Source organism: Acipenser ruthenus, chromosome 1 (genome assembly GCF_902713425.1).
Source record: "Acipenser ruthenus chromosome 1, fAciRut3.2 maternal haplotype, whole genome shotgun sequence".
Lineage (NCBI taxonomy): Eukaryota > Metazoa > Chordata > Actinopteri > Acipenseriformes > Acipenseridae > Acipenser > Acipenser ruthenus.
Window position 1 is genome coordinate 71,605,959 of NC_081189.1, and position 23,535 is coordinate 71,629,493.

Sequence of the window (23,535 nt, forward strand, 5' to 3'; positions counted from 1 at the left end):
ATTTTTACTCTATATAACTCTCTAAAATGTCATTACTATAATTTTAAATAATTGGATAAGCTGTTACAATGTAAGTGTGACATACTGTGCACATGTTTGCAAGTTAAGACAATTTTTCTCAACAATTTGTGCTGAAAAATGTATTAAGCACGTTTCAACACAGTTGGGTAAGTGTGGGTGGTGTGGGTAGTGTTGGTGGTGGGGGGGTGGGTATTAAAGGATCAATTACTAACACAGCCGGCCCTGTACCTTTGTGCCCTCATAGAGGAAAGCATCCCACACTCTGAGCAGGATGTCGCTGACCAGGCTTTCCACGAAGACCACCAGGAACCAGTTGAAGGTGATGAGGGAATGATCGATGCTGTGCTCCTTGAAGTGGGCCGTCAGGCGAGGCATCTTCTCAGCAAGAAAGTCACGGAACACCCTCTGATCAGCCTGCAAGGAACAAAGAGCTCTGCTTAGAGCAGCAGGAGTTGCTCAGCTGTTAGAACAAATAGGGACTATAACTGCCTGAATTAGCACATCCACAGTACTTACTGGTGAAGCAAAGGGGATAGCATTAAAACTCAGCTATAGGCTGACGAGCAATGTCACAAATATTTTAACATTTTCTTAGTAATAACGGAGAGACATGGACAAATTAGCCAATTTCCATAACAGGTGCCTTTGGAAAATAGGCAAAAACTGGTCAAACAAAATCTCAAATAAAGACCTCCACGAGAAGATCAAATCATCACAGATACAAAAAGAAGAAGACTGAGGTGTATAGGCCACGTACTCAGGATAGAACAAACCCATATCCAGAAGGTAGCTCTACAATGGATACCGCAAGGGAAAAGAAAATGAGGCACAGAAAGTTGCCTAAGATCGAGAGGTGGCAAGGGCTTGTTGCGTCCTTGTGTCCCTGGAGGGAAGAAGAGGGTTCACTGATTTGAAATCAGTTGTTGTACATACTGTACCTGAGAGGCAGTGAGGGTTTTGCTGTAGTAGTCTTGTGGCATTATGATTTCAACAACAGCCACCAGACACCAGAAGGCATCCTCTTCATCCTTCAGAACTAAAAGTGCAATAGCTGCCAACCTGCAAGAGGAAACACACACACCACATGACTCCACTGGAAGTATGCTGCTAATATTCAGAAGAAAAGGGGGACACATAGGTGTGCCAAGCCACATTTTTACACATTTTAGGCCCTATTTTGAAATAAATTTTCAGAGGAATAAATACATTTGATGTATGAAACTAGCAAGAAATTATGTAAATTATACACTTATTTGTATTTATTATTATTTTATTTCTTAGCAGACGCCCTTATCCAGAGTGACTTACAGTCGTAGACAAAAATACATTTCAAGAATCAGTACACGTATTAATACAACTAAGAGCAAGATAAAATACAATCACTTCGGTTCTAGCAAGTACAAGTATATATGACAAAATACGATTCAATAACGGAACAGATAACAGTGTCAGTGATAGTTACATCAGGATATAATTAAATACAAAATACTACAGATTAAATGACACTCAACAGATTACAGTACTCTAAAGTACAGGGTTAAATGCAGTAAAATAGGGAGCAGATAAGAGCAAGTAAAGTGCATTTAAGGAAGAGTGATAAGTGTCCAGATGGAAAAGAGGAGTTTCTACAGGTGCTGTCTGAAGAGGTGAGTCTTGAGGAGGCGCTGGAAGATGGTCAGGGACTGGCCATCGTATTATTTTTAATCTGCCTGAACATGGCCACTCGTGCTTTCCACCACAGTTGTCTTTACAGTTGTGTAGAATGTTAAAGAACATATCTGGGCCAGTATATTCGTGATTCCAGAAAAATATATATTGTACAGGGGAGGGATGAGTAGCTAAGAATACACAACACAGTTAACAACCACTAGGTGTCATAATTTCTCAAATATTTCTGAACTCAATAAATAAACACTGTTTGCATGTGTATTCTTATTGCTATTTATAATACAACAACACATTGCTCTAGTATAGTCTCCTGGCATAGCTACCTCCAACGAAGTGCTCTAAAATGTTAAACACCGGTAATGCTGCCATTACCTGTGGCACTGCTTACCGGTAATAGGCATTATTCCCTGTTTTAGAAAAGGATAAGTTATGCTAGTCCACGTCCAAGAAGTACAAGAAAGTGTTTTGTTTTTTTTGGCAACACCTTTTACTACTTAACATAAGCGAATGGCATTAAGAACTTTCAATACAAAAGGTACAGTACCGGTTGAGGCCCTGGCAGTAGCCGATGGTGGGGTTTTGCCAGGAGAAAGCTAGCAGAATGCGCTGCAGCTTTTGGACTGCGTCGGAGGTGGGCGAGGAGAAGTGCTTATTGCTGGTGAGGGTGCGGTGCAGGTCCAGCCTGATCTGCCGCGAGGCCGGATGCTCCGACACCTCGCAGTGCTTCCTCAGCTCCTGGTAGCGATTGGGATTCCGCTTCCTATAGACCTGCGTCCGTGTCCTCACGATCCAGCGCCACACCTGCTCCCGGTACTCCACAGGGATCCCACACCGGATCAGGCCCTTCAGCTCCGGGGAGGGAGCCAGCTGGTCCAAGGGACGGCTGGCCAGGTAGTTAGCCCACCTGGTCTGCAAGGGCTTGTCCACCATCTCATTGTTGCGCAGGTTGTTGGAACGGATCTCCAGGGCCTGGATTTTGGCCAGGAGCTTCACGTCCTCTACTTCATAATCAGGAATGGTCTTGAATCCATAGTCGTCGTATTCACTGGGAAGGAACAGAAAGTTAAACAAGGATGTTGGTAACATGCAGTATTCACATATTCCCTAAATTATCATACAACATTGTATAGTAGGTGCATGGCTCCAGGTTTTTGTGATTTAGTTATGTGTAATGAACCTCTGTGTTAAGTTGTACTGTTATATTTCTAATCAGTCCCCTCTGCCAGCGTATTCCTCCCCAACGCTGCAGGAGAGCATTGAGTTAGTTAGTTGAGTTGGAACAGTTGGCGGAGAGAGACAAAGGGAGAGAAGGGAGTGGGCTGAAGTTTGACGGTTAGGAGGAGGTAAATGTGTTTGGAAACCAGTACAAGAACCAGGAAAGGGTTATGTGTAAATGGTATGTGTGCCTGAAACTAACCTGCCTAGGGTTATGTATAAGGCCCTGTGTAAATCGAGATTTCACGAACTGCGCAGAAATTGCAAACTTAGCCCAATACCGTGATTTTTTCAATATTCTTATAATTATTATTTGTATTTTATATGATGGAGGTAAGCTATTCTGTATGTCCTGCAATGTTACTGCAAATCATCTGTTGACAGGTATTTAGATTCAAGTATTCACTGAAAGAGAAAGACGGAAATCCAAGAAACCAAAAACGTGAACTTCCATGTTCCAAAAGTCCACTGAAAACCGTGAAGCACGAAACACATTCAATTTTGACCTGACACGGGTGTTTGTTTGCGCAAATATCCCTCTTGAAAAACTGGACAACCAAAAGTTACGTAATTTCTTCATACCGAGTGTAGCAAATGGTGGAGTGATTCCTTCATCAGCCCAGCTGAGACGTGAATACTTACCTAAAGTTGCCGACTATCACAAGCAGGAGATTATGGAATTAGTAAAACAGTCTGGTTGCTTGTCAATGGTCACTGACGAGTTGACTGATGCCCAATAGCAATATGTGTTTCACATTGTATTTGTTTTGCAGGGCCTAAATGGTGAACACGCATCTGACATAGAACTGAGAGCTGTCCTTGCAGATACACTTCACCTACAGGCTGTTAATGACAACACCGTTTCACAAGCTATTGTAAAGTGCTTGAATAACTTTGACGTTGATTTTGAAGATGTCAGTGCATTTATCAATCTATTTGCTGTATAAAAAAATAATAATAATCTTTACACATAATTTATAAAATAGTTCTGTGCACAATCTTACAAAATACGACACTTTACCTGTGATACTGCCTTGAATTAAAAAAAAAAAAAACACACACACACTATTTTCACAGGGCCTTATGTATGAACAAAGGATCCTGGAGTTTTCTAAATAAGCTGTAGACTTGCTGCAGCCTCTGACTGCTTTTTGGGCATATATACACCTTCACTGCCTAACATCAACCCTTATATATGGTCCTGGAATTGCAGTGTTTATTGACGCACATTGCTCTTTATGTGGTTGGTTAGGGAGCAGTTCAATGTCAATCCAATCTTTGACCTTTCTTTTTGCCTGCTAAGGTGTGCAGTGGTATTGTGATGTGGATTACTATACAGTTAACAGCAAGCTCATTTCAGCTGCTTGCATCAATCGCTCGAACAGCAGAACAAACATTTTCTGTTCAATTTACAATCAATACTATTCAATCTGAGTTCCTGTGCAGCTGTTAAGACTACAGTAAACTCTACGAAAGGAATTTCTATAATATTGACAACAACAAACTGAGAAAATAATCATGAAAAATAGGAAGTGCATATAATTTGCGCTTCTGTTCTAAACAGACCATGCAACAAAACAAAAAGATTTTTTGTTTTGTTTTGTTTTAAGGAAGTGACATAAACAAAATATATATTTTTTTCAATTATTAAATTATCACATTAAAAGAGCAGGGCACATGACATAGAAAATCATAGACAGCAAAGCCCAGAAACTACTGTAAGTTCCAGCTCTTTTTTGGCTTTTCATTTGCGCACCTATTAGATCACAATTGCAACAAACCAACATTAACATTTTGATCCTTTGCTTGTTTTGGTATTTCAGGTCGGGATATGAGGGTATTATATGAAAATGGAACTGGTGTAGCTTGCAATCACATCATCAGTTTAGCAATAGAATTGTATTTTAAATATTTGAATATACTTAGTAACAAAAAAACAAGAAAGTAACCGGGGGAAAAAAGTTTTCGCTGTGAAACCCCAGTATGGAAATGTCAGTACTGTCTTACCTGACAGGGTTGAGTTTAAAGACATCCTTCTTGTCTCCCTGCAGTGCGTCCTCAATGAGCCTTTTCACCATCTCCTGCTGACTGCTGTCCAGCCCTTTGCTCTCCTGCAGCCTGCGCAGCATGACCAGGTACTTGCTCTCAATCTGGCAGTTTTTGGCCTCCAGGTAGGCACACTGCAACACAAAAGAGAGGTTTAGGGTTAGGATTAAAACAAAACACAGCAGCTGGTGAAAGCAATAACCCTCCCACAACCTCCCACTCATTTCCAAGATAGGGCAGTCCAAAGGCAGAGGGTTTCTACACCCTGTTACTTTTTAACTGGGTTGAACTTGTTTATTAAAATGTAAAAATGAACCTAGTACATTTTTACATTTTAATAAACAGTACATGGCTCAGTTGCTAACTTCTCTGTGGTTTTAATTAGTAATGCATGAACACACCCGAGGTTGCTGACCAGGCTAACAGCCAGCCAGTCAGAACTACTATGACAGTCAACTAAGAAGAAGAAACAAGGAGTGAAACCTAGCAGGAGTACAAAGGAAATTATAAAAATAAGGGAAGTACAGTATAAAATGAAAAAAGAAAAACCACAAATTACTAAAGAGAAACATAACAGAGGAAGTATCTCTGCAAAAAAAGCAAATAATTGACCAAAAATACTGACTGCCTATGTCTTTATTTATGCAGATACTAGACTACAATAACAAGGTAAGAAGGTATGTGGAGGAGTGGTTAGGGCTCTGGACTCTTGACCCGAGGGTCGTGGGTTCAATCCCAGGTGGGGAACACTGCTGCTGTAACCTTGAGCAAGGTACTTTACCTAGATTGCTCCAGTAAAAACCCAACTGTATAAATGGGTAACTGTATAAATGGGTAACTGTATGTAAAAATAATGTGATATCTTGTAACAATTGTAAGTCGCACTAGATAAGGGTGTCTGCTAAGAAATAAATAATAATAATAATAATAATAAAAGTATATTAATAAACATGGTAAACCCAGGTAGATTATTATAAATGCATTGTATAACCATGGGAAAAGCATGGGTAAAACTGCAGAAATACTGTGGTTAAACAGGAGGCCAAAGGAATGCTTTAAACTTTTAAAAAGTTACCTGGATGTGAAAATGATACAAAGTGAATCTAAAGTTGTTTTTTTTATTTTGTTTTGTTTTTTGAGTTACAGACTGTGTAAGAATAGTGCCCAGTAGGTCACCAGCTTGCGTCACTACATTAGAACCACTTGCAATCCATGTGTCACTAAGCAGTTTGCTTTATCATAATGTACCAGCATGCTAGTTGTTCTTTAATTTACTTTGGCTTCTTAGTGCAGACAGAGATGTCTCTAGGCGAAATCACAGATCTCATTGTGATTTTGTGGTTAAAGCTATAAGAAAAAAGAAATAAACGAAACTCATTGCTATTACTATTAATCTAGGGCCTAGGCTATAAAAGCTGAAAATAAGATGTTTAGTATTAAATAAAGTCACTTATATATTAGCCTTACACAGTGACGATACTGCATTAAAGACTTGTAGGTAAGGATAATATATTTTTTGAACATATATGTTTTTTCACAATGGTTAAATGGGTACAGATCTGTCACACAGCAAGCTGTAAAGCACATACCTTCATCAGGAGGCCCTTCTCCTCTTCTGAACTGTTCCTCCACAGCTTAGTAAGCTGGTAGACTTCAGAGTTGAGGAACTTGTTTTGGATCTTGTGCGCCTCTATATCGTCCTAGTAAACACAGTAAAAGAATGAAATCAGAACACAATCTGTGGTTGTACTTAAAACATTTCTACTGTGAGCTCTACTTATTAAGAGCACAGGTTTGACCTAGTCCTGACTGATCACTGCTTTTCTTTGCTTTCATAATTGTACTCATTTGTACCCTATAAAACACTGTTTAAAAATCGCTGGGATATGTAAAAAAAAGTGTGGCTAACTAATGTCAATTAATACACTGTACAAAAACAATATACTTGTTTTGTTCTAATAACAAAGAAATAGAAGAAAAAAATAGTTGGCCAACTGATCACGTGTCTGGAATGATTATTTGACTTTATATTAGTGGATTTAAGTTTTGCTAATAAGCAGATAACTCGTCTCCTAACTTTTGTCAGAGAGCAGTGTACCCCCTCATGCCTAGTAGCCTGGGGTTACACAGGGATCTTTTTTATTTTTATACAGTATGTTTATGTTATTATAATCATTTTTGCTGTTCATTGTAACATCACATCAACACTGTGCAAGCCTGACCTATACAGTACAAAATCACAGTAACGTGATACAAAGTACAGTCGAACCTGTCGTATCTGATCCTGTAAGATATGACACCATCATTACCCAATGGACCTGTGCCATGTGTGACTTACATATGCTGCTACCAACTGAATGGTACTGATGGAAACTGACCAATGCACATTTTATTATGGGTCTAAAACAGTAAATTCAGCTCTTAGCAGGTCAGAATTTGTACACGCTGTCACTTCACATAACTGCCCAGTTTAACCATAGTAAATAAAAGAAAAGTAAAGGATTCATAAAATTACTGTACTGTTAAAAAGCGTGCATCCTTGTTGTTGTTTATGTCTCCGGTTAACACACACACAATGTAAAAAAACCTGTCAGATTACTTTGGCATACACTGAGAAAGCACATTAAGAACTGTTTGGAATGCTGTTTTGTAAACTGAGAAATACTGTACTTCAGTGCTTGTGCAGTCATTTTCACAGATTTTTTTGTATAGTATACATGCTGTTGGAAAACATGGAACAAGTATTGAATAGCAGTTTGCTACGCATGAGGAACGACAGGGCTGTATTCATGTTATTTTTCTGAAAAGTGATTTAACATTGGATAGAAAAAACTGTTAGTTCCAAAAATGCAAGCACTGCTGTAATAGATGAAGGCTGGCTGTATACTCTGGGTATATAGATACTTGCACTGCATTGACTCCGAGCAAGCAAGAAATAATAGCAGCTTCATTGAGCAATGGATGGTAGCAGAGAGCTGAGAAAAACACCAAGTTAACGTATATTTAACTATATTTAAACAACCGCACATTAGAAGTAAATTGAAGGCAATATGGTAGAGAAGTTACCCTGAAGTTATGACAACTGAAAAGGATTCTTTTGTGTCAAAGCAAATGACTGGCCAGCAGCACAAGGTTGTACAAACAAGTCCTTTGACCTCCAGCCCTGACATGAAAGACGTTTGCCCTTCGGGGAGTCCACTGTGGGGTATAAAACTAATTAAACAGGTTTTTGCTTAGAATATACAGCTGGTTTATGAGGGGGTCATAAAGCTAGTCTTCAGGGGGATCTGGAAGGAGCCAGACACTTTAAAGGGGCTGATAAGAGATTTGTAGATTTGTATAAACTAATCAAGAGAAACTTGTTTTTTCCTGATTGGAGTGCACATGGTACATAGTGACCGGAATAATGCATTGTCCCTTTGCCATTGGTTGAGTGTTATAGGAAGAGGAGGAGAGAGACACCTATGCAGAAGGGTATTTGATGTCATGTAAAAGATGTAACAACTGGTAATCGGTTCTATACTTGGACTGGTTTCCCTGCATGTATGAAATAAACTTTACACTGATTAAGAAATGGCGTCTGTGCAGTTTCTTAAGAAACATCGATACTCACGTTTTAAGTTACATCACATGCTGTGTCGTACTTTGGTGTTTTAGGCACACTGATGTACCTGACGTTGTTCATTTATAATGCCTCGACGTTAATAAAGAAACTACAATATACTAAAACGACTTCCTCTGAGATACAATATTAGTATATATTCGCTGGACCCCTGGACCGGTTCTACTATAAATGAATCATTCTTAGACTGGAGTGGCAAACAGTAATTGTGTGTCTGCTCCAATGCTAATAAAAGCTAGTCAAGATGTCATGTTTGTAATGCTTATTGGATGCAGAGAAGGTGCAGAATACCGTATGCGACACCCCAGCAGTGAAAACATGGATCACTTACTTTACTGCTTTTTCACATCATGCAGGATTACATGGTGGTCAAACAAAACCAAAAAAAAGAGTGTGGTTTTATCCGTGTTTCTTGAAACAAGAGTTGACGTACTTCCCATGGCTGTAATGTAAAAGTAACTTTTAAAATAACCTTGAGGTGCTCAATCTGCTCCTGCAGCCTGCAGAAGGTCTCTGTGCCCATGGAGTTGGCTACGGTACGCTGGGGGTCAGCCATGCAGGCGGCCACCTGCTCGGAGAGCTTGAGGATGACTTCCTGCTTGGCGTTGTTCTTCTCCATCATGAGCTGCACGTGCTGCTGCAGCTCATTCACTTGGCAGTCCTGCATGGCCAGCCGCTGCTCCAGCTCCTCCTTGTCTTTGAGCAGGGCCTCCAGGCGGCCGTCCAGGTCCGCGATACACCTCTCTTTGTGCCGCACCAGCTCCAGCCGCTCCTGCTCCCCTGCTGCTGCCAGGAACTGTTTGCTGGTCCTCTTCTCCTGCTGTGCTGCCTCCAGGGCCTTGTGAAGGAGTCGCACCAGCTCCTGATTTCAAAACAAAAACACTATGGTCATTTACTCTTAAAGGTGAAGCTTCATGAGCTGTGTTGGAGGTTCCTGTAAATAAATTATACTGTAGGTGGTCCCTGAATAATGCACCTGTACTTTCTTTGTAATCTGAACCAGGTGGGATCAGACCTGTTCAGATTAGTGATTTGTTTGGAGTACTCATATTAAACTGTACCATACTAAAAATGCCTGGTATAGTATTTGTTTTAGGTTTTTGATTCTTGCATTTCCTGAAAAATCTGTAATATCCCTTTGAATAAAAAAATACTGTTTTACTTATCATATAAGAACAGCTGTTAACATCATGCATTTAATTACAGTTATGGCTACAGGTAAATTCAAACTATTGGGCCTCGGATTAGAACAGTCTACTGTACAATGCAATTTTCCCTAAAAAACAGCCTGTTGCAGTATTTATTAGTAGTGCATATGAGAAAAGGCTCTGAAGCTCTGCCCTATATTATACGTCAATGGCCTTAAAACCAATTATCAGACATTATTATTATTACTATTTTGTTTATTTTGCAGACACCTTTATCCAAGGCGACTTACAGAGACTATGGTGTGTGAACTATACATCAGCTGCAGAGTCACTTACAACGTCCCACCTGAAAGAGCACAAGGAGGTTAAGTGACTTGCTCAGGGTCACACAGTGAGTCAGTGGCTGAACTGGAATCTGAGCCGGGGACCTCCTGATTACAAGCCCTTTTCTTTAACCACTGGACCACACAGCCTACTATTTCAATAACAATGTCCTTTTTTTAACCAATTATAAAAGATGAATTCAGTGAAGTGTTTTTAGAAAAGACCAGCAAAATGACTGAAAATTCTGCACACTGCCTGCTGGTGGTCATTTTTCAAACCATTCAGGAGATCAGCTTAACTTGTGTGTTTTTAACAGGCTCAAAAAAGACCTTGTTTTTGCAGCTCTGTTCTTTGTACTCTGAAAGAAGAAAACAATGATAATGCAATAAAAGTACCAAACACTGGAAATACTGTCCCAGTATTACAATAATAATGAGCAATGGTGTCTTGTAAAGTGGTTTCATAAGGTCCAGGATAACCGTGTCTTTAATCAAGACACAAAAACTAATGATAAAATAAGTCAAAATGCACATGCACAATAAATTCTGTGCACAAATAAAGATTGTGTCTGTTGGTCTAATTTTAGATCAAATATACAGTTAGCTACAAACTCTTGCATGTTGCAGATCAGGTGCATTTGAGCACTGCGTTAAAAGTCGTATGGGTTACTAACAGGAAACAAGAAGGCGGCGATGCAAGATTAAAGTTTATGTTTGGGAAGCAAAAAATATGCTTATTGAAGCTCATAAAAATGTAAAAGGAAGTTTTGTGACCATACAGGCAAAAATGTAAGCTGTCTTTTTATCATCATAAGATACAGAGGAGTCATGAGCGAAAACACAGAATTGCATTCAGGAGCTCTATTGTGACTGTTTAGATCTAGCCCTGCAGAAACAGTCCCTGCACAGGGCACAAAATTACCCTTGACTTCCTGACTCACCCTGCACACCATGCACTCATGCCTTTACCAGCTGAGCCCCTCGGGGGCCCCAGAGATTTTGTATTTTAATACACTTGTACTGTATGTGTTGATGACAAAATAATAAAAAAAATTCTACATTGTAACCTTTATGGATTCATATGAACAGTAGTACAGCACAAGAGTTTCAGTTACAGACAATGAAGCAACAACAGACTCTCTTCACTGTTTCAGAAGTGCCCTTCAACCATATTTTACATACACAGCTACTATAGAACATCATACCACCATGTTTATAACAATTTGGATTATCAGCAATACAGTTATCACACTTTTAAAAAGCTCTCTACTGTTAGGTAATGCATGAGTTATTCTGCTAAATGTGTTTGCCTTCACACCCAGTGACACCTTAGCCAAAGAGGAAAGAAAATGCACAGTAAAGCAACCAATTTGTGGTCAGCATGCAGGTTTCTGACTTGCATAGAAAAAGAGTTAAGACATCACACAGTAAATACAGTAGATCAGTACTTTAATCAGTTTAGGCAAAATTGTTGCTGGTCTTGGATTTGAGTTTGTATTACTTTGTGTAACTGCTTGACTAAATCCACTGTTTCTGTCTTATGTTCGTTCATACCATGCTTATTATAGATACAACATCATATTTAAATACTATCATACAACTTTATAAAGGTTTACCACTGTGTTTTTGCACAGTATTTTTTACAGTTTTCCCATGCTTTCTCCGTGATTAGACTGTTATTTTTCCACAGTGTACCCTGGCTTTCCATGTTTATTAATATGCTTTACCATACCTAGCTGGTCTTTACAATGCTGACCTATGCTGTACCACTATGCTTTATGATTTTACTATGGGAAACATTTATAAGGTTCAATCATTCATTGTACAAGTGCCTCACAAGACATATTCTTTAATAACTCAGTTATCAGTTGTTATGTGCTTAAATATACTTCAGTCACCCAAACCAAACATATACCTTTTGTGACTTGAGCTCCTCAGTGAGCGTGAACACCTCGTGCTGGAGTCTGGATAGTTTGTCCACGGGGCTACCCTCCTTTCCTGACACCACCTCCCCAGAAGGCTGAAGAGAACTGGTCATTTTCTTCTCCCTCTTGTTCATGCTGCTTGATGGAGAACTCTTTCCTCCAGTCTTTGCTTCCTGCGCAGACTCGTTTGTAACTGAAGAAACTGAAGGAGCTGAAAGGACTGTAGGTGCTGGGGGTGTCAGAGGTACAGGCGGTGCTGGAGGTGCCAGGAAAGAGAGCAAGCAAAGAAAGCATTTGAAATGCATGAATATTTATTTTTATATATATATATATATATATATATATATATATATATATATATATATATATATATATATATATATATATATACAGTGCCTTGCGAAAGTATTCGGCCCCCTTGAACTTTGCGACCTTTTGCCACATTTCAGGCTTCAAACATAAAGATATGAAACTGTAATTTTTTGTGAAGAATCAACAACAAGTGGGACACAATCATAAAGTGGAACGAAATTTATTGGATATTTCAAACTTTTTTAACAAATAAAAAACTGAAAAATTGGGCGTGCAAAATTATTCAGCCCCTTTACTTTCAGTGCAGCAAACTCTCTCCAGATGTTCAGTGAGGATCTCTGAATGATCCAATGTTGACCTAAATGACTAATGATGATAAATAGAATCCACCTGTGTGTAATCAAGTCTCCGTATAAATGCACCTGCACTGTGATAGTCTCAGAGGTCCGTTTAAAGCGCAGAGAGCATCATGAAGAACAAGGAACACACCAGGCAGGTCCGAGATACTGTTGTGGAGAAGTTTAAAGCCAGATTTGGATACAAAAAGATTTCCCAAGCTTTAAACATCCCAAGGAGCACTGTGCAAGCGATAATATTGAAATGGAAGGAGTATCAGACCACTGCAAATCTACCAAGACCTGGCCGTCCCTCTAAACTTTCAGCTCATACAAGGAGAAGACTGATCAGAGATGCAGCCAAGAGGCCCATGATCACTCTGGATGAACTGCAGAGATCTACAGCTGAGGTGGGAGACTCTGTCCATAGGACAACAATCAGTCGTATACTGCACAAATCTGGCCTTTATGGAAGAGTGGCAAGAAGAAAGCCATTTCTTAAAGATATCCATAAAAAGTGTCATTTACAGTTTGCCACAAGCCACCTGGGAGACACACCAAACATGTGGAAGAAGGTGCTCTGGTCAGATGAAACCAAAATCGAACTTTTTGGCAACAATGCAAAACGTTATGTTTGGCGTAAAAGCAACACAGCTCATCACCCTTAACACACCATCCCCACTGTCAAACATGGTGGTGGCAGCATCATGGTTTGGGCCTGCTTTTCTTCAGCAGGGACAGGGAAGATGGTTAAAATTGATGGGAAGATGGATGGAGCCAAATACAGGACCATTCTGGAAGAAAACCTGATGGAGTCTGCAAAAGACCTGAGACTGGGACAGAGATTTGTCTTCCAACAAGACAATGATCCAAAACATAAAGCAAAATCTACAATGGAATGGTTCACAAATAAACATATCCAGGTGTTAGAATGGCCAAGTCAAAGTCCAGACCTGAATCCAATCGAGAATATGTGGAAAGAACTGAAAACTGCTGTTCACAAATGCTCTCCATCCAACCTCACTGAGCTCGAGCTGTTTTGCAAGGAGGAATGGGCAAAAATTTCAGTCTCTCGATGTGCAAAACTGATAGAGACATACCCCAAGCGACTTAGAGCTGTAATCTCAGCAAAAGGTGGCGCTACAAAGTATTAACTTAAGGGGGCTGAATAATTTTGCACGCCCAATTTTTCAGTTTTTTATTTGTTAAAAAAGTTTGAAATATCCAATAAATTTCGTTCCACTTCATGATTGTATCCCACTTGTTGTTGATTCTTCACAAAAAATTACAGTTTCATATCTTTATGTTTGAAGCCTGAAATGTGGCAAAAGGTCGCAAAGTTCAAGGGGGCCGAATACTTTCGCAAGGCACTGTATATATATATATATATATATATATATATATATATATATATATATATATATATATATATATATATATATATATATATATATATTATTCTTAAACTTGCTGGTTCTTTATTTTATTCTGGAGCCACCTACCTGACAATATACACTTCATAATCATTAAACAAAAAAAAGAAAATAATGATTATTTCTGGAATTCAAATTTGTTATACACACAAAAATCATCATAGAACCCATAGTACCGATGTTAATTCTAGGGTGCCTAGCCAAAACTACAATTTGCTGCAAAAGAAAATAGTTGTTAAAAAGAGCTGTTGTTTTCAATGAAAGGTGAAATTGTGAGCTATCAAGTGAGTTTTCTAGAAATTTCTTAAAAAAAGGCTTTATTGACACTCATTCTTTATCTTATTAACAAGCTTTACTCCTGCATGGTTCATCTTTTAGGAACAGGAAACCTCTGCACATTTATAACAGCAGAAAGAGTTCTTACCCTGCATGAGAAGAATGTAATAGTTTCAGAGCCACTGTGGTGGTCCCCGCATTGAACTGATCCAGACATGAACTAAGCAGAGACACAGACTTTGCAGGGCAGTTTCCTGTCAACTGAAGGACGCACCTGTTGTTTCCCCCAGTATCTGTGTCACAGGATCCTCACAGGGACAGTCTTGCGACTGCTGAATCTTGTCAAAGTTGAACACACTCCGCCTCAGCTCCTGAGCTGGCTTGTTTCCACAGATATTGAGGACTGTGTTCCTGTAAGGGCAAGGCAGGGGAAACACAAACTGACTTCTGAAGGCAAAGTACAGAGAAAACGAAACTAAATGCATTGAAACAAACACACACACACACAAACTAAAGTAGTACACAACAAATAACAAAATCCAAAGCTCAACTGGTTGCTTCTCTTGCTTACAGGCAGCTGCCTGGATAGGGCTGACTAGTTTACATAACAGGTTTGAATAACTTCTGTAAATTTTCAAATACAAAATGACCTTAGGATAAAAGCACATGTTGCTTCCCACTAGTGAAAACTTTGCTGTTATTAAATAGAAGACAAGGAATATATTTTGGTTACAAAATATTTGGTGCTAGCAAATCATGAGCAACTGACATTGCCCCAGCCATTGCCGTGATTTTGGTACTTACACTGTACGTAAGAGAGCCATTTAATTCAGTGTGCTTTCCCATTAAGAGGCACATAAAAACAAGGTATGCAGGTAGTGTCTTACTGTATCTCTGTGATGGGGTGCTTGAGGGAGAGCTTTTGCAGTGCATTTTGTTGCCAGGGGTCTGGCAGACAGGCTGCGGCTTCTCCGACTAGGCCCTTGGGGGTCTTTACTGCTGGGAGGAAGTCCTCTGTCCTTCCTGAAAAAGAGCACAAGCATCTCAACTGCCCATCCCTTCAAACAAAGTACACATTTCATACATATTCATTTATCATGTGGAAATGCCATTCTAATGTACTGTAATACATTTGTACTTACTTGCTGGACTTCATGGAGTAAATATAATTAAATGATTAGATATACAAATGTATTATTTGGTTCCGTTCTCCGTATTTCTAAAAGCTGTAGATATATGTATGTTTTAGTGAAATGAAAATGTCCTTCCCTGCACCTTTTGCTTGGGAAAGTTTCTGGCAACATTAGAGAGTCTCACTCACAACAGCTGTCAGAAATGGTGTTTGCGGGCTGTGTTGTTTAAGCTGCTGTCTTAAGAAAGTACAGGTTAAAAGTATATGTCATTCTTATACCAGAAGACAAGAGTCAGCTGTAAATACTGGGTCTATTTTATTATACATACGGAGGTGCATATACATCTTGCCAGCTTTAAACCTGTATACAGTACCTAGTCTAAAACAGCACCAGATCTAAAATACTGTAAGTCTACTGGGTGTTGTTAATAAAGAGTTCAGTGGTATTTAAATCTGGTGTTGTTAAGACATTTTTACAGCTTGTCTTGTGAGTAGTTTGGACAGGCAAAAGGACTGTAAAATATAAAAATTGACAATTTCATTATCACGGCATTATTAAAACAGCATTGGGAGGGAGCAATATTAACCCAATTTGGTTAACCTGAATCCAAGTATGAACCAAGTATTTCATTAACATACATTCCCCACCATGACTGTAAATTCATGACCATGACATAAGCATTATGAAATGGCAATGCAGTTTCCTGAAAAGTCCCAAGACATGAATGGATGCACAATAAATATTGCCACAGAATGTGTACACCTAGTTTAACCAAAATTAGATAGGTGTGACATACAGATGGACTGATGAACAGCCAGAGTCACCTCCACACAACGCTGTTGTTATAAAAATGGAAACAAGGCAGAAGATAACATCACAAAGTGAATCCCTGTCTAGTTACCATGTTTGTGTTCTCAGCAACTAAGCCTGCTTCAAGGCTTCAAACACAACAGAGCCGGTGAGTCATCGGCAGAAATGAGACTGTCTCACTGTGAACATTCTCAGCATGGGTATGGGGCAGAATTGAAATCACCCTTTTGTCATTTTGAGTTCTTTCCACCACACAGCACCAACATTCTGTATGATCATCATTTTTGATTGTTTGAATTCATTAAGATATCTGACACCAGACACAATAAACAAAGTCCTGGTACTTTTGTTACCTCACCTAATTAAAGCATTGCATTTCTTGCTTCACATTACACCTCATGAAAATATCTTAGATATAATTACAATAAAGGGCAAAACATGAAAAAATATGTGGTGGTTACAAGAGTATAGCAACACTTTGTAAGCGTTTAGAATAAATAATTTAAATTGGGTTATTCCGGTTCAGCTGTTTTGTTTTGCATGCGCACAACACCTACCCTGGAACCCTTTTCCCCATCAGATCACAAATTGAAGAACCCCACCCCACACACAATTTGGTTGACTTGAATTAAAACTGGGCTGTCAGTGAGCTTACCTTCCCAAGGTGCAGAAGGCAGCTGGCAGAGCTGTGTGGAGGTAGTGGAGGCCTCTGCAGGTATTTTCACCAGGCTGGTATTGTGCTGCCACCGTTTTATTTGCAGCTGCTGCAACCAATACAGCATGGCTTGGCTGTTTAATGCCTGTAAAACAAAAACAAAACAAACTAGATGGTAACTTTACAAGTAAAGTTGTGGGGCTTGCTTTATTGGGAAAGTGGTCAAAGTAGCTGATTTGTGTCAAAAGTCACATTGTTTATTAATTGTCTCATGTTTAGAATGTGCTAGAATTAGAAATTTCTCAAAGTTCTATGACAGTTAATTCAACAGTGGGAAGTAGCCTACTGAAAGAAGTTGATGCGGTTACTAAAACAGCTGTACCTCTTGATTGGTAGACGCCATTCCTGTTTTGATTTCATATTTAAATAGCTGAGAAGTAGAGGAAGATTTCATTTGCTCTAAGTAGTTGTCTAACTTGTTGGGAAAGTGGTCAAAATGGCAGTTTATAAAAAGTTAGAGAAAATTTTAGTTGGTGCATTTACTAAAACAGGTGTACCTCTTGATTGGTAAAAGTTATTTATGTTTTGATTTCAAATTTGAATAGCAGAGAAGTAGAGGAAGATGTCATACCCTCTAACTTTTTGTCTAGCTTGTTGGGAAAGTGGTCAAAATTTCAGTTGTTTATAAAAAGTTAGAGAAAATTTTAGTTGATGCGGTTACTAAAACAGCTGTATCTCTTGATTGGTAAAAGTTATTTCTGTTTTGATTTCAGATTTGAATAGCAGAGAAGTAGAGGAAGATTCCATATGCTCTAACTTTTTGTCTTACTTGTTGGGAAAGTGGTCAAAGTAGCTGATTTGTGTCAAAAGTTACATCGTTTACAGTAAATAGAATGTTGGAAGTCTGGGAGTTTTTAAACAATGGGGAGCTTTAGAATGTTGAAAAAAGTCCCATTAAAGTGAAGGAAGATGGACAAAAAAAGGATAAAAAGCTTAATGTTTTAAAAAGTATAAAAGACATCACAAAGTTGTATACAAGCACACTATTCCAGACCGGTCTACACGTTTTAAAGTTTGAACGGCGTTTCTAGCTTAAACGGTGTAAGAGGAGTAGCGTGCCAAAGAATAAGAAGAAGAAGTATGTCGAAGATTTAAAGTGGGGACTCTTGCTTCGCAAGCCCCACTAATAAAAATGGTTGGTAATTGTGACAGAGAGTGAATGAATCCTCGTCAACAATCTCCCTCCCAATCTCTGAGGGCGCTGTATAACCAGAACAGAGTGCCCCAGAATGGATGTTTTGGCAGTTCATTCCAGGGTCAGTCGGAAGCCGGACATTCAGGAAGGGGGTGGGGCCACGATACCTGAAGTAAGCGCCTTAATGCGGTAGGTGATGTGTCAGTCACAGATTGGAGGAGACGTGATTAGCCGCGCCACCGAAAGAGGGCATGACGGAGGGTTTTAAGGGGAAGTGGCCCCAGTGATCTGTTCCTTAGTTTTGATGGTTAAACTATAAGGACCGTATGCACAGGAGAATTAAAAGTACTGTGAGTGTTTTGTGTTTTGTTTGTTTGTCAGCTAACTGTCATTGTTTGTTTGGCTAGACGGCTAACACGAACCGGGAGCTGTCGCTGCACGCCAGCACCAAACCCCGGACTACACTGACCTACTGTTACCTCTGTGCTTGTCTTTCACCATTCACTTGAACTAGAGCACCCACTGTCAGGAGACATGTCTGTGTCTGTGTATTGTGTGTTTAAAAAGTGTTTTATTATTTCGGGACTGTAACCCTCCTTTTGCATGGCGCAATACACATTGATGTGTAGAGCCCATGCTTATTATTTAAAGTGTTGTTGGCACGCAACCCAGCTGAAAATAAAGAGCTGTTAATTGTGAACTGTCTTGTGTGTGTTTGTTCTGGAGCACTGCATCATCACTACACCTGCACACTGCAAACCATTCCTTCACAGTAATCCATTTTTTTCATTGCCAAAATTTTAGATGTAGGGAAACCTGCTTGGGGGATGCTATTGTGTATTATCAAAGCAGCATCTGAAAAGGATTCCCTTTGTTATACTGACAACCTTTTTACAGCAAACACTTACAGAGCTGCTATTTTATAGCTTCATAAGAAAAAAAAAGATTAAAATGATAGCCTTGCTCTGTTCGCTTAACTCAAACTATAAAGGAAGGCTGTGGATTTTAAAGTGGTCACAATGCAGTCAAATACCAAATTCAATATACTTTGAAGTTTAATCTTTTACCTTCAACTTACTAAACCCTCAATACACCATACACTAAGTTTTTGTCTTTTCTTTGGATACATTCCTCCCCCACATTATCATACAACAATCAGAGCCTTTTCTTGCACAACTGGCTGGATGATGCACATGTAAGATTACAAGTGAAAAGTTAGTAAGAATCCCTTCTTTCATAGCCAATGAACAATTTATAACTTGTTAGCTGGACAGTTTATTCTGAGTTCAGGCCATGGGAAGAATGGTGTGGAGTACTGCAACGTAACTTATAAGTGACTATATACTAAGATATTAGAACGGAACATACATTATATATAAAATTGCTACTGCTTCAAATTAATTCAACAATCTCTTTCATAATTGATCAAGCTTATCCGTAGATCATTATTACGCACAGTGTTAAGCATGTTAGCTGCAAGCTGTTAGATTGTTAATATACATTTTAAAGACTGAGAACAACAAAGCTAGAACAGTAATGCTTATTTTTGTGTTCACAAGCAAGAGCATTTGACAAGAGCATTTGATGAAATGTATGCCAGTAGATACAGGGAATACATTTCTATACCAGTTTAGGATGAATGTATTTATTTTAGGTAAAGCATAACATGAGACCATACAATGGCTAATTTAATGGAATTGTATGCGTGTATAAATTACATTTATATACAGTATATATATAAAACTTTCAGGTTCCCAGTGCTCAAAAGCTAATTTTACACCCTGCACCAAATGACAGACATTCAAACCCCTATTGCATTGCAGTTCCCTCCATTGCAGGTTTCAAAATTAGCCTGATTAGCCACAGTGTATAAGTAACAAGTTCCGATGTGTCATATTAAACTCAAAGTAAAACCAGGAATGGATCAAACTGCTACCATCCCTGGAACACAGAGGTATGGTAAAGAACATTAATAAACCATGGTAAACTACAGTAAATGCATTGTAGAACCATGGGAAAAATGCTAAATTCCTGCGTTAAATTTACTGTGGTTAAATTTATAAGGGAACCCTTGGTATTGCACAAAGGCACTTTCTTAAAATGATACATCGTTTTTTAAGGTTATTTGAAAAAAAATGACAGTAAGTGGAAGTCCAAACTGATTAGTGTATCCTCAACCAAAGCGGTTGTATCTAACAAAATAACTTAATTAAGACATCAGTATAGGCACAAACAGTGTTTTTTTTTTGTTAATGAAAATACATGTTTGCTGTAACTTGTGTTTGTTTCAACTCAGAACTGCACTTGTGTGTTCTACTCAACGAATGGAAGTGCAAGATATATATGATTAAGTTTTATTGGCTGGCTTGTTACTGCTTCACGTACCTTCGCAGATTAGGGGATTTCCTATTACTTTAATTTTATAAAGACATACCTTCAGCACAACAACCCGTCCTGGGATTTGAATTTGAAAGGTCCCTTCCTGAGCTTGATCCGGGTAGCCAAAGGTAGCGTTAGCCAGGTCAATGCTTCCCAAGGGATTGACATCCTGTGATGTTCTGTAGTAGTACAGCTGGCACTTCTTCTCTTCGAAAACAAACCAGCGGGCTTTCCAGGCCTTCAAGGGCCCCCCAAGTTTGTTCAGGTATCCACACAGTTTTGTGGAGGAGGGTTCCATCTTAGTTTTCATGACTGGCTTCTCTTGGGCATTGCTCTGGTCCATGTGTGTGGAATCACCCTCGTTCTCCTTGGTGCTTCCCACTTCCTCTCTTGCACTGGCAGTGAGGTCATAATGATTGTCTGGGCTTGTCAGATTGGGATCAGCTGGAGGCATGGGTTTTCCGACTTGACAGTCCTGCTCCATCTTTACAGTCCTCACCATGTGTCCTCACCAGATTTCAAAGAAAAGATGTTAACTGGTTTGTCTTTGGCTATTGAAAAGAGGTGTAGTATGGTATAATCAATTTTCATTCCCTTTATTAGCTTTTCCCTGCCCCTTGTCAGTTAGTTACTTTCACAAACACCAGCTTCAGCGAGGGACAAATTTGTAAATAAAATGTTACATCCTTATTATTATTATTATTTATTTCTTAGCAGACGCCCTTATCCAGGGCGACTTACAATCGTAAGCAAAAACATCCTCACAGTCCCATGTGAGTAACAATTAGTACAAAAAAAGAAGCTATCAGCTATGAAGGTCTGCAGAAGAGGTACTAGTTTCCCTATGCTCTCTGTGGTGATTGCAGTGTCCCTTATTCAGGATTATGTTCTATGAAAAATAAAATCTAAACTTCACACAACTTTAAATTATTGCAACTTTTTTAAAACACATATTTTAATACAGGATTCTATTGTTAATGAGCACATTTGCTGTAAATGCTTTTTTTAAAATACTGTATAACATACAGGCACTGTAGTAAATACTACTGGCAATTACACCTCCTTGAAAGTATGCTATAGTAAATTCTGAAAATTTCTATAACCACTTTGAAGTATGCATTATTCAAGGAGGTTATAGTAGACTACAGTACTAAGTACGGCCACTATAGTTTACTGCTGTATAAAAAAAATGCATTTACAGCAAATTACCACTTTAAAGTATAGTGTTTACAGCAAAATACTGGAGTAAAATGCTGCAGTAGCACAGTTCATTTTATTAAATAAATAAACCAAATCTTAAATCAGCAATAGACAATTGGAGTGTTCTGATGTAGTTAAGACTGAAGGTGGCCTCCATAAGGAAAAAACACCAGAGCCCAATGACAAGGAACAAAGCGTATTAATGTGTAGCAGGCTACTGTCGTGTTTTCAAAAAAAGGGTTTAAAGCTGCCTGACCATGTGAAATGTACGCATTGTATACTTCAGCATAAACGCCCTTGCCCTAATACTTTACTGGAGTAGGCTTTCATCCAGCTATTATTAGTCTCCTTCAGAAAATGAATTTGGGATCTAAAACTGAAATATTTGAAAACAATTGGCATTTCCTAGACTTATTTGGTAAACTGACCGTGGTTAGACGTATCAGAGTGTTGGGAATAATGTTTTAGTTTCACTAATTACAAGACACAGTACAGTTCCACTTGTGCAATTACGATACATACTCCTAACAAGAACACACACCCTTCATGTACAGTAATACAAAACAGCTCACGTCTTAACCACGATCATTCTTCATTGCAAGTACACATTTACTATCAACTGCAGCTTCAATATATTCCACTTTCGTTTTTTCTTGAGTAAACAACCTCTGAATCCCGTAACTTGAGAGAGCACTTAAATGAATAACACTTCTCTTGGTTCTTACCTCATTCACTTACAGAAACGACTTCTTCATTGTCGTAATACTAGAAGCTTTGTGTTGTCGTAATAGCAGAAACTTCGTATGAACTTTGTTCTCCTCAATGTTTCACAACGACAGTTTAAACTTGTTCCCTGTGCTATGGTGACAGTTTAGGTCAATGGACTTGTTTTATCTCCTCTTTGACGATCGTTTTGTATATGCATTTCCTTTGGGTGGGTTATTTAAAAGGTCTTCCTGATTACAAACCTGTTTCTTCGTTCCTTGCTGATAGTGTTTTGGGAATTTTAGCAATGTCACGTCTTCCGTGCTTGCGTAATCCCAGACACCACTGACCTCTGTGGCAAACAATTACAACACTGAGCAGTTACCTTGGGATTACACACCAGGTTCAGACGCATTGATTGGACTAATGTATCAGCAGGCGACGTAAGACTCACCGTTTCAACGGTGTCAGTAGTGCTCAACAGAAAAGAATGCATACAGAAAAATATTGTACCCTGGCCATGGGTTTTGGTTTTGCCCGGAGCCGTAACGAAGCATTTAGCTACCGGGGCATGCAAATATATATATATATATATTTGCATGCCCCGGTAGCTAAATGCTTACCGGAGCTGGATGGAAAGACTCCATATCGTAGCTATCGGGGCATGCAATTATATATATATATATATAAAACGTGTTAACAGTGAGCAGTTACCTTGGGATTACACACCAGGTTCAGACGCATTGATTGGACTAATGTATCAGCAGGCGACCGAAGACTCGCCGTTTCAACGGTGTCAGTAGTGCTCAACAGAAAAGAATTCATACAGAAAAATATTGTATACTGGCCATGGGTTTTGGTTTTGCCCGGAGCCGTAACGAAGCATTTAGCTACCGGGGCATGCAAATATATATATATAAATTGCATGCACCTCCGGCTGAAGCAACCGGAGCTGGATGGAAAGACTCCCTATCGTAGCTATCGGGGCATGCGAGACTCCATATCGTAGCTACAAGGCAATGCAATTATATATATATATATATATATATATATATATATATATATATATATATATATATATATATATATATATATATATATATATATATATATATATATATAAATATATATATA

General features: G+C 38.9%; 2 protein-coding genes across 9 annotated transcripts in view; one reads left to right on the forward strand and one right to left on the reverse strand.

Annotated features, from left to right (window-relative positions):
* The window catches only part of LOC131737777 (uncharacterized), a 38,472-nt gene extending 33,423 nt beyond the window's left edge, over window positions 1-5,049 (forward strand). The window contains exon 6 of the transcript XR_009329384.1: window positions 4,956-5,049. The gene's annotated coding sequence lies outside the window, so the exon portion shown is untranslated. The remainder of the gene's footprint in view (window positions 1-4,955) is intronic.
* LOC117421256 (TBC1 domain family member 2A-like) overlaps window positions 1-22,810 on the reverse strand; it is a 29,040-nt gene extending 6,230 nt beyond the window's left edge. For 2 of the 8 annotated variants that reach the window (XM_059028982.1, XM_059028966.1), the window contains exons 1-12: window positions 22,422-22,808; window positions 20,552-21,047; window positions 16,923-17,067; window positions 15,212-15,347; window positions 14,599-14,735; window positions 11,959-12,224; window positions 9,045-9,434; window positions 6,540-6,650; window positions 4,912-5,084; window positions 2,234-2,734; window positions 960-1,080; window positions 250-435 (exon numbers count right to left, since the gene is read on the reverse strand). In XM_059028982.1, the coding sequence (XP_058884965.1) occupies window positions 250-435; window positions 960-1,080; window positions 2,234-2,734; window positions 4,912-5,084; window positions 6,540-6,650; window positions 9,045-9,434; window positions 11,959-12,224; window positions 14,599-14,735; window positions 15,212-15,347; window positions 16,923-17,067; window positions 20,552-20,998 (2,613 nt within the window). In that variant the 5' untranslated portion in view covers window positions 20,999-21,047; window positions 22,422-22,808. Of the gene's footprint in view, window positions 1-249; window positions 436-959; window positions 1,081-2,233; window positions 2,735-4,911; window positions 5,085-6,539; window positions 6,651-9,044; window positions 9,435-11,958; window positions 12,225-14,598; window positions 14,736-15,211; window positions 15,348-16,922; window positions 17,068-20,551; window positions 21,048-22,421 lie in introns of those variants that run through there. The other 6 variants (XM_059028989.1, XM_059028978.1, XM_059028976.1 and 3 more) reach the window with 6 other exon arrangements.
* Window positions 22,811-23,535: the final 725 nt, after the last annotated feature.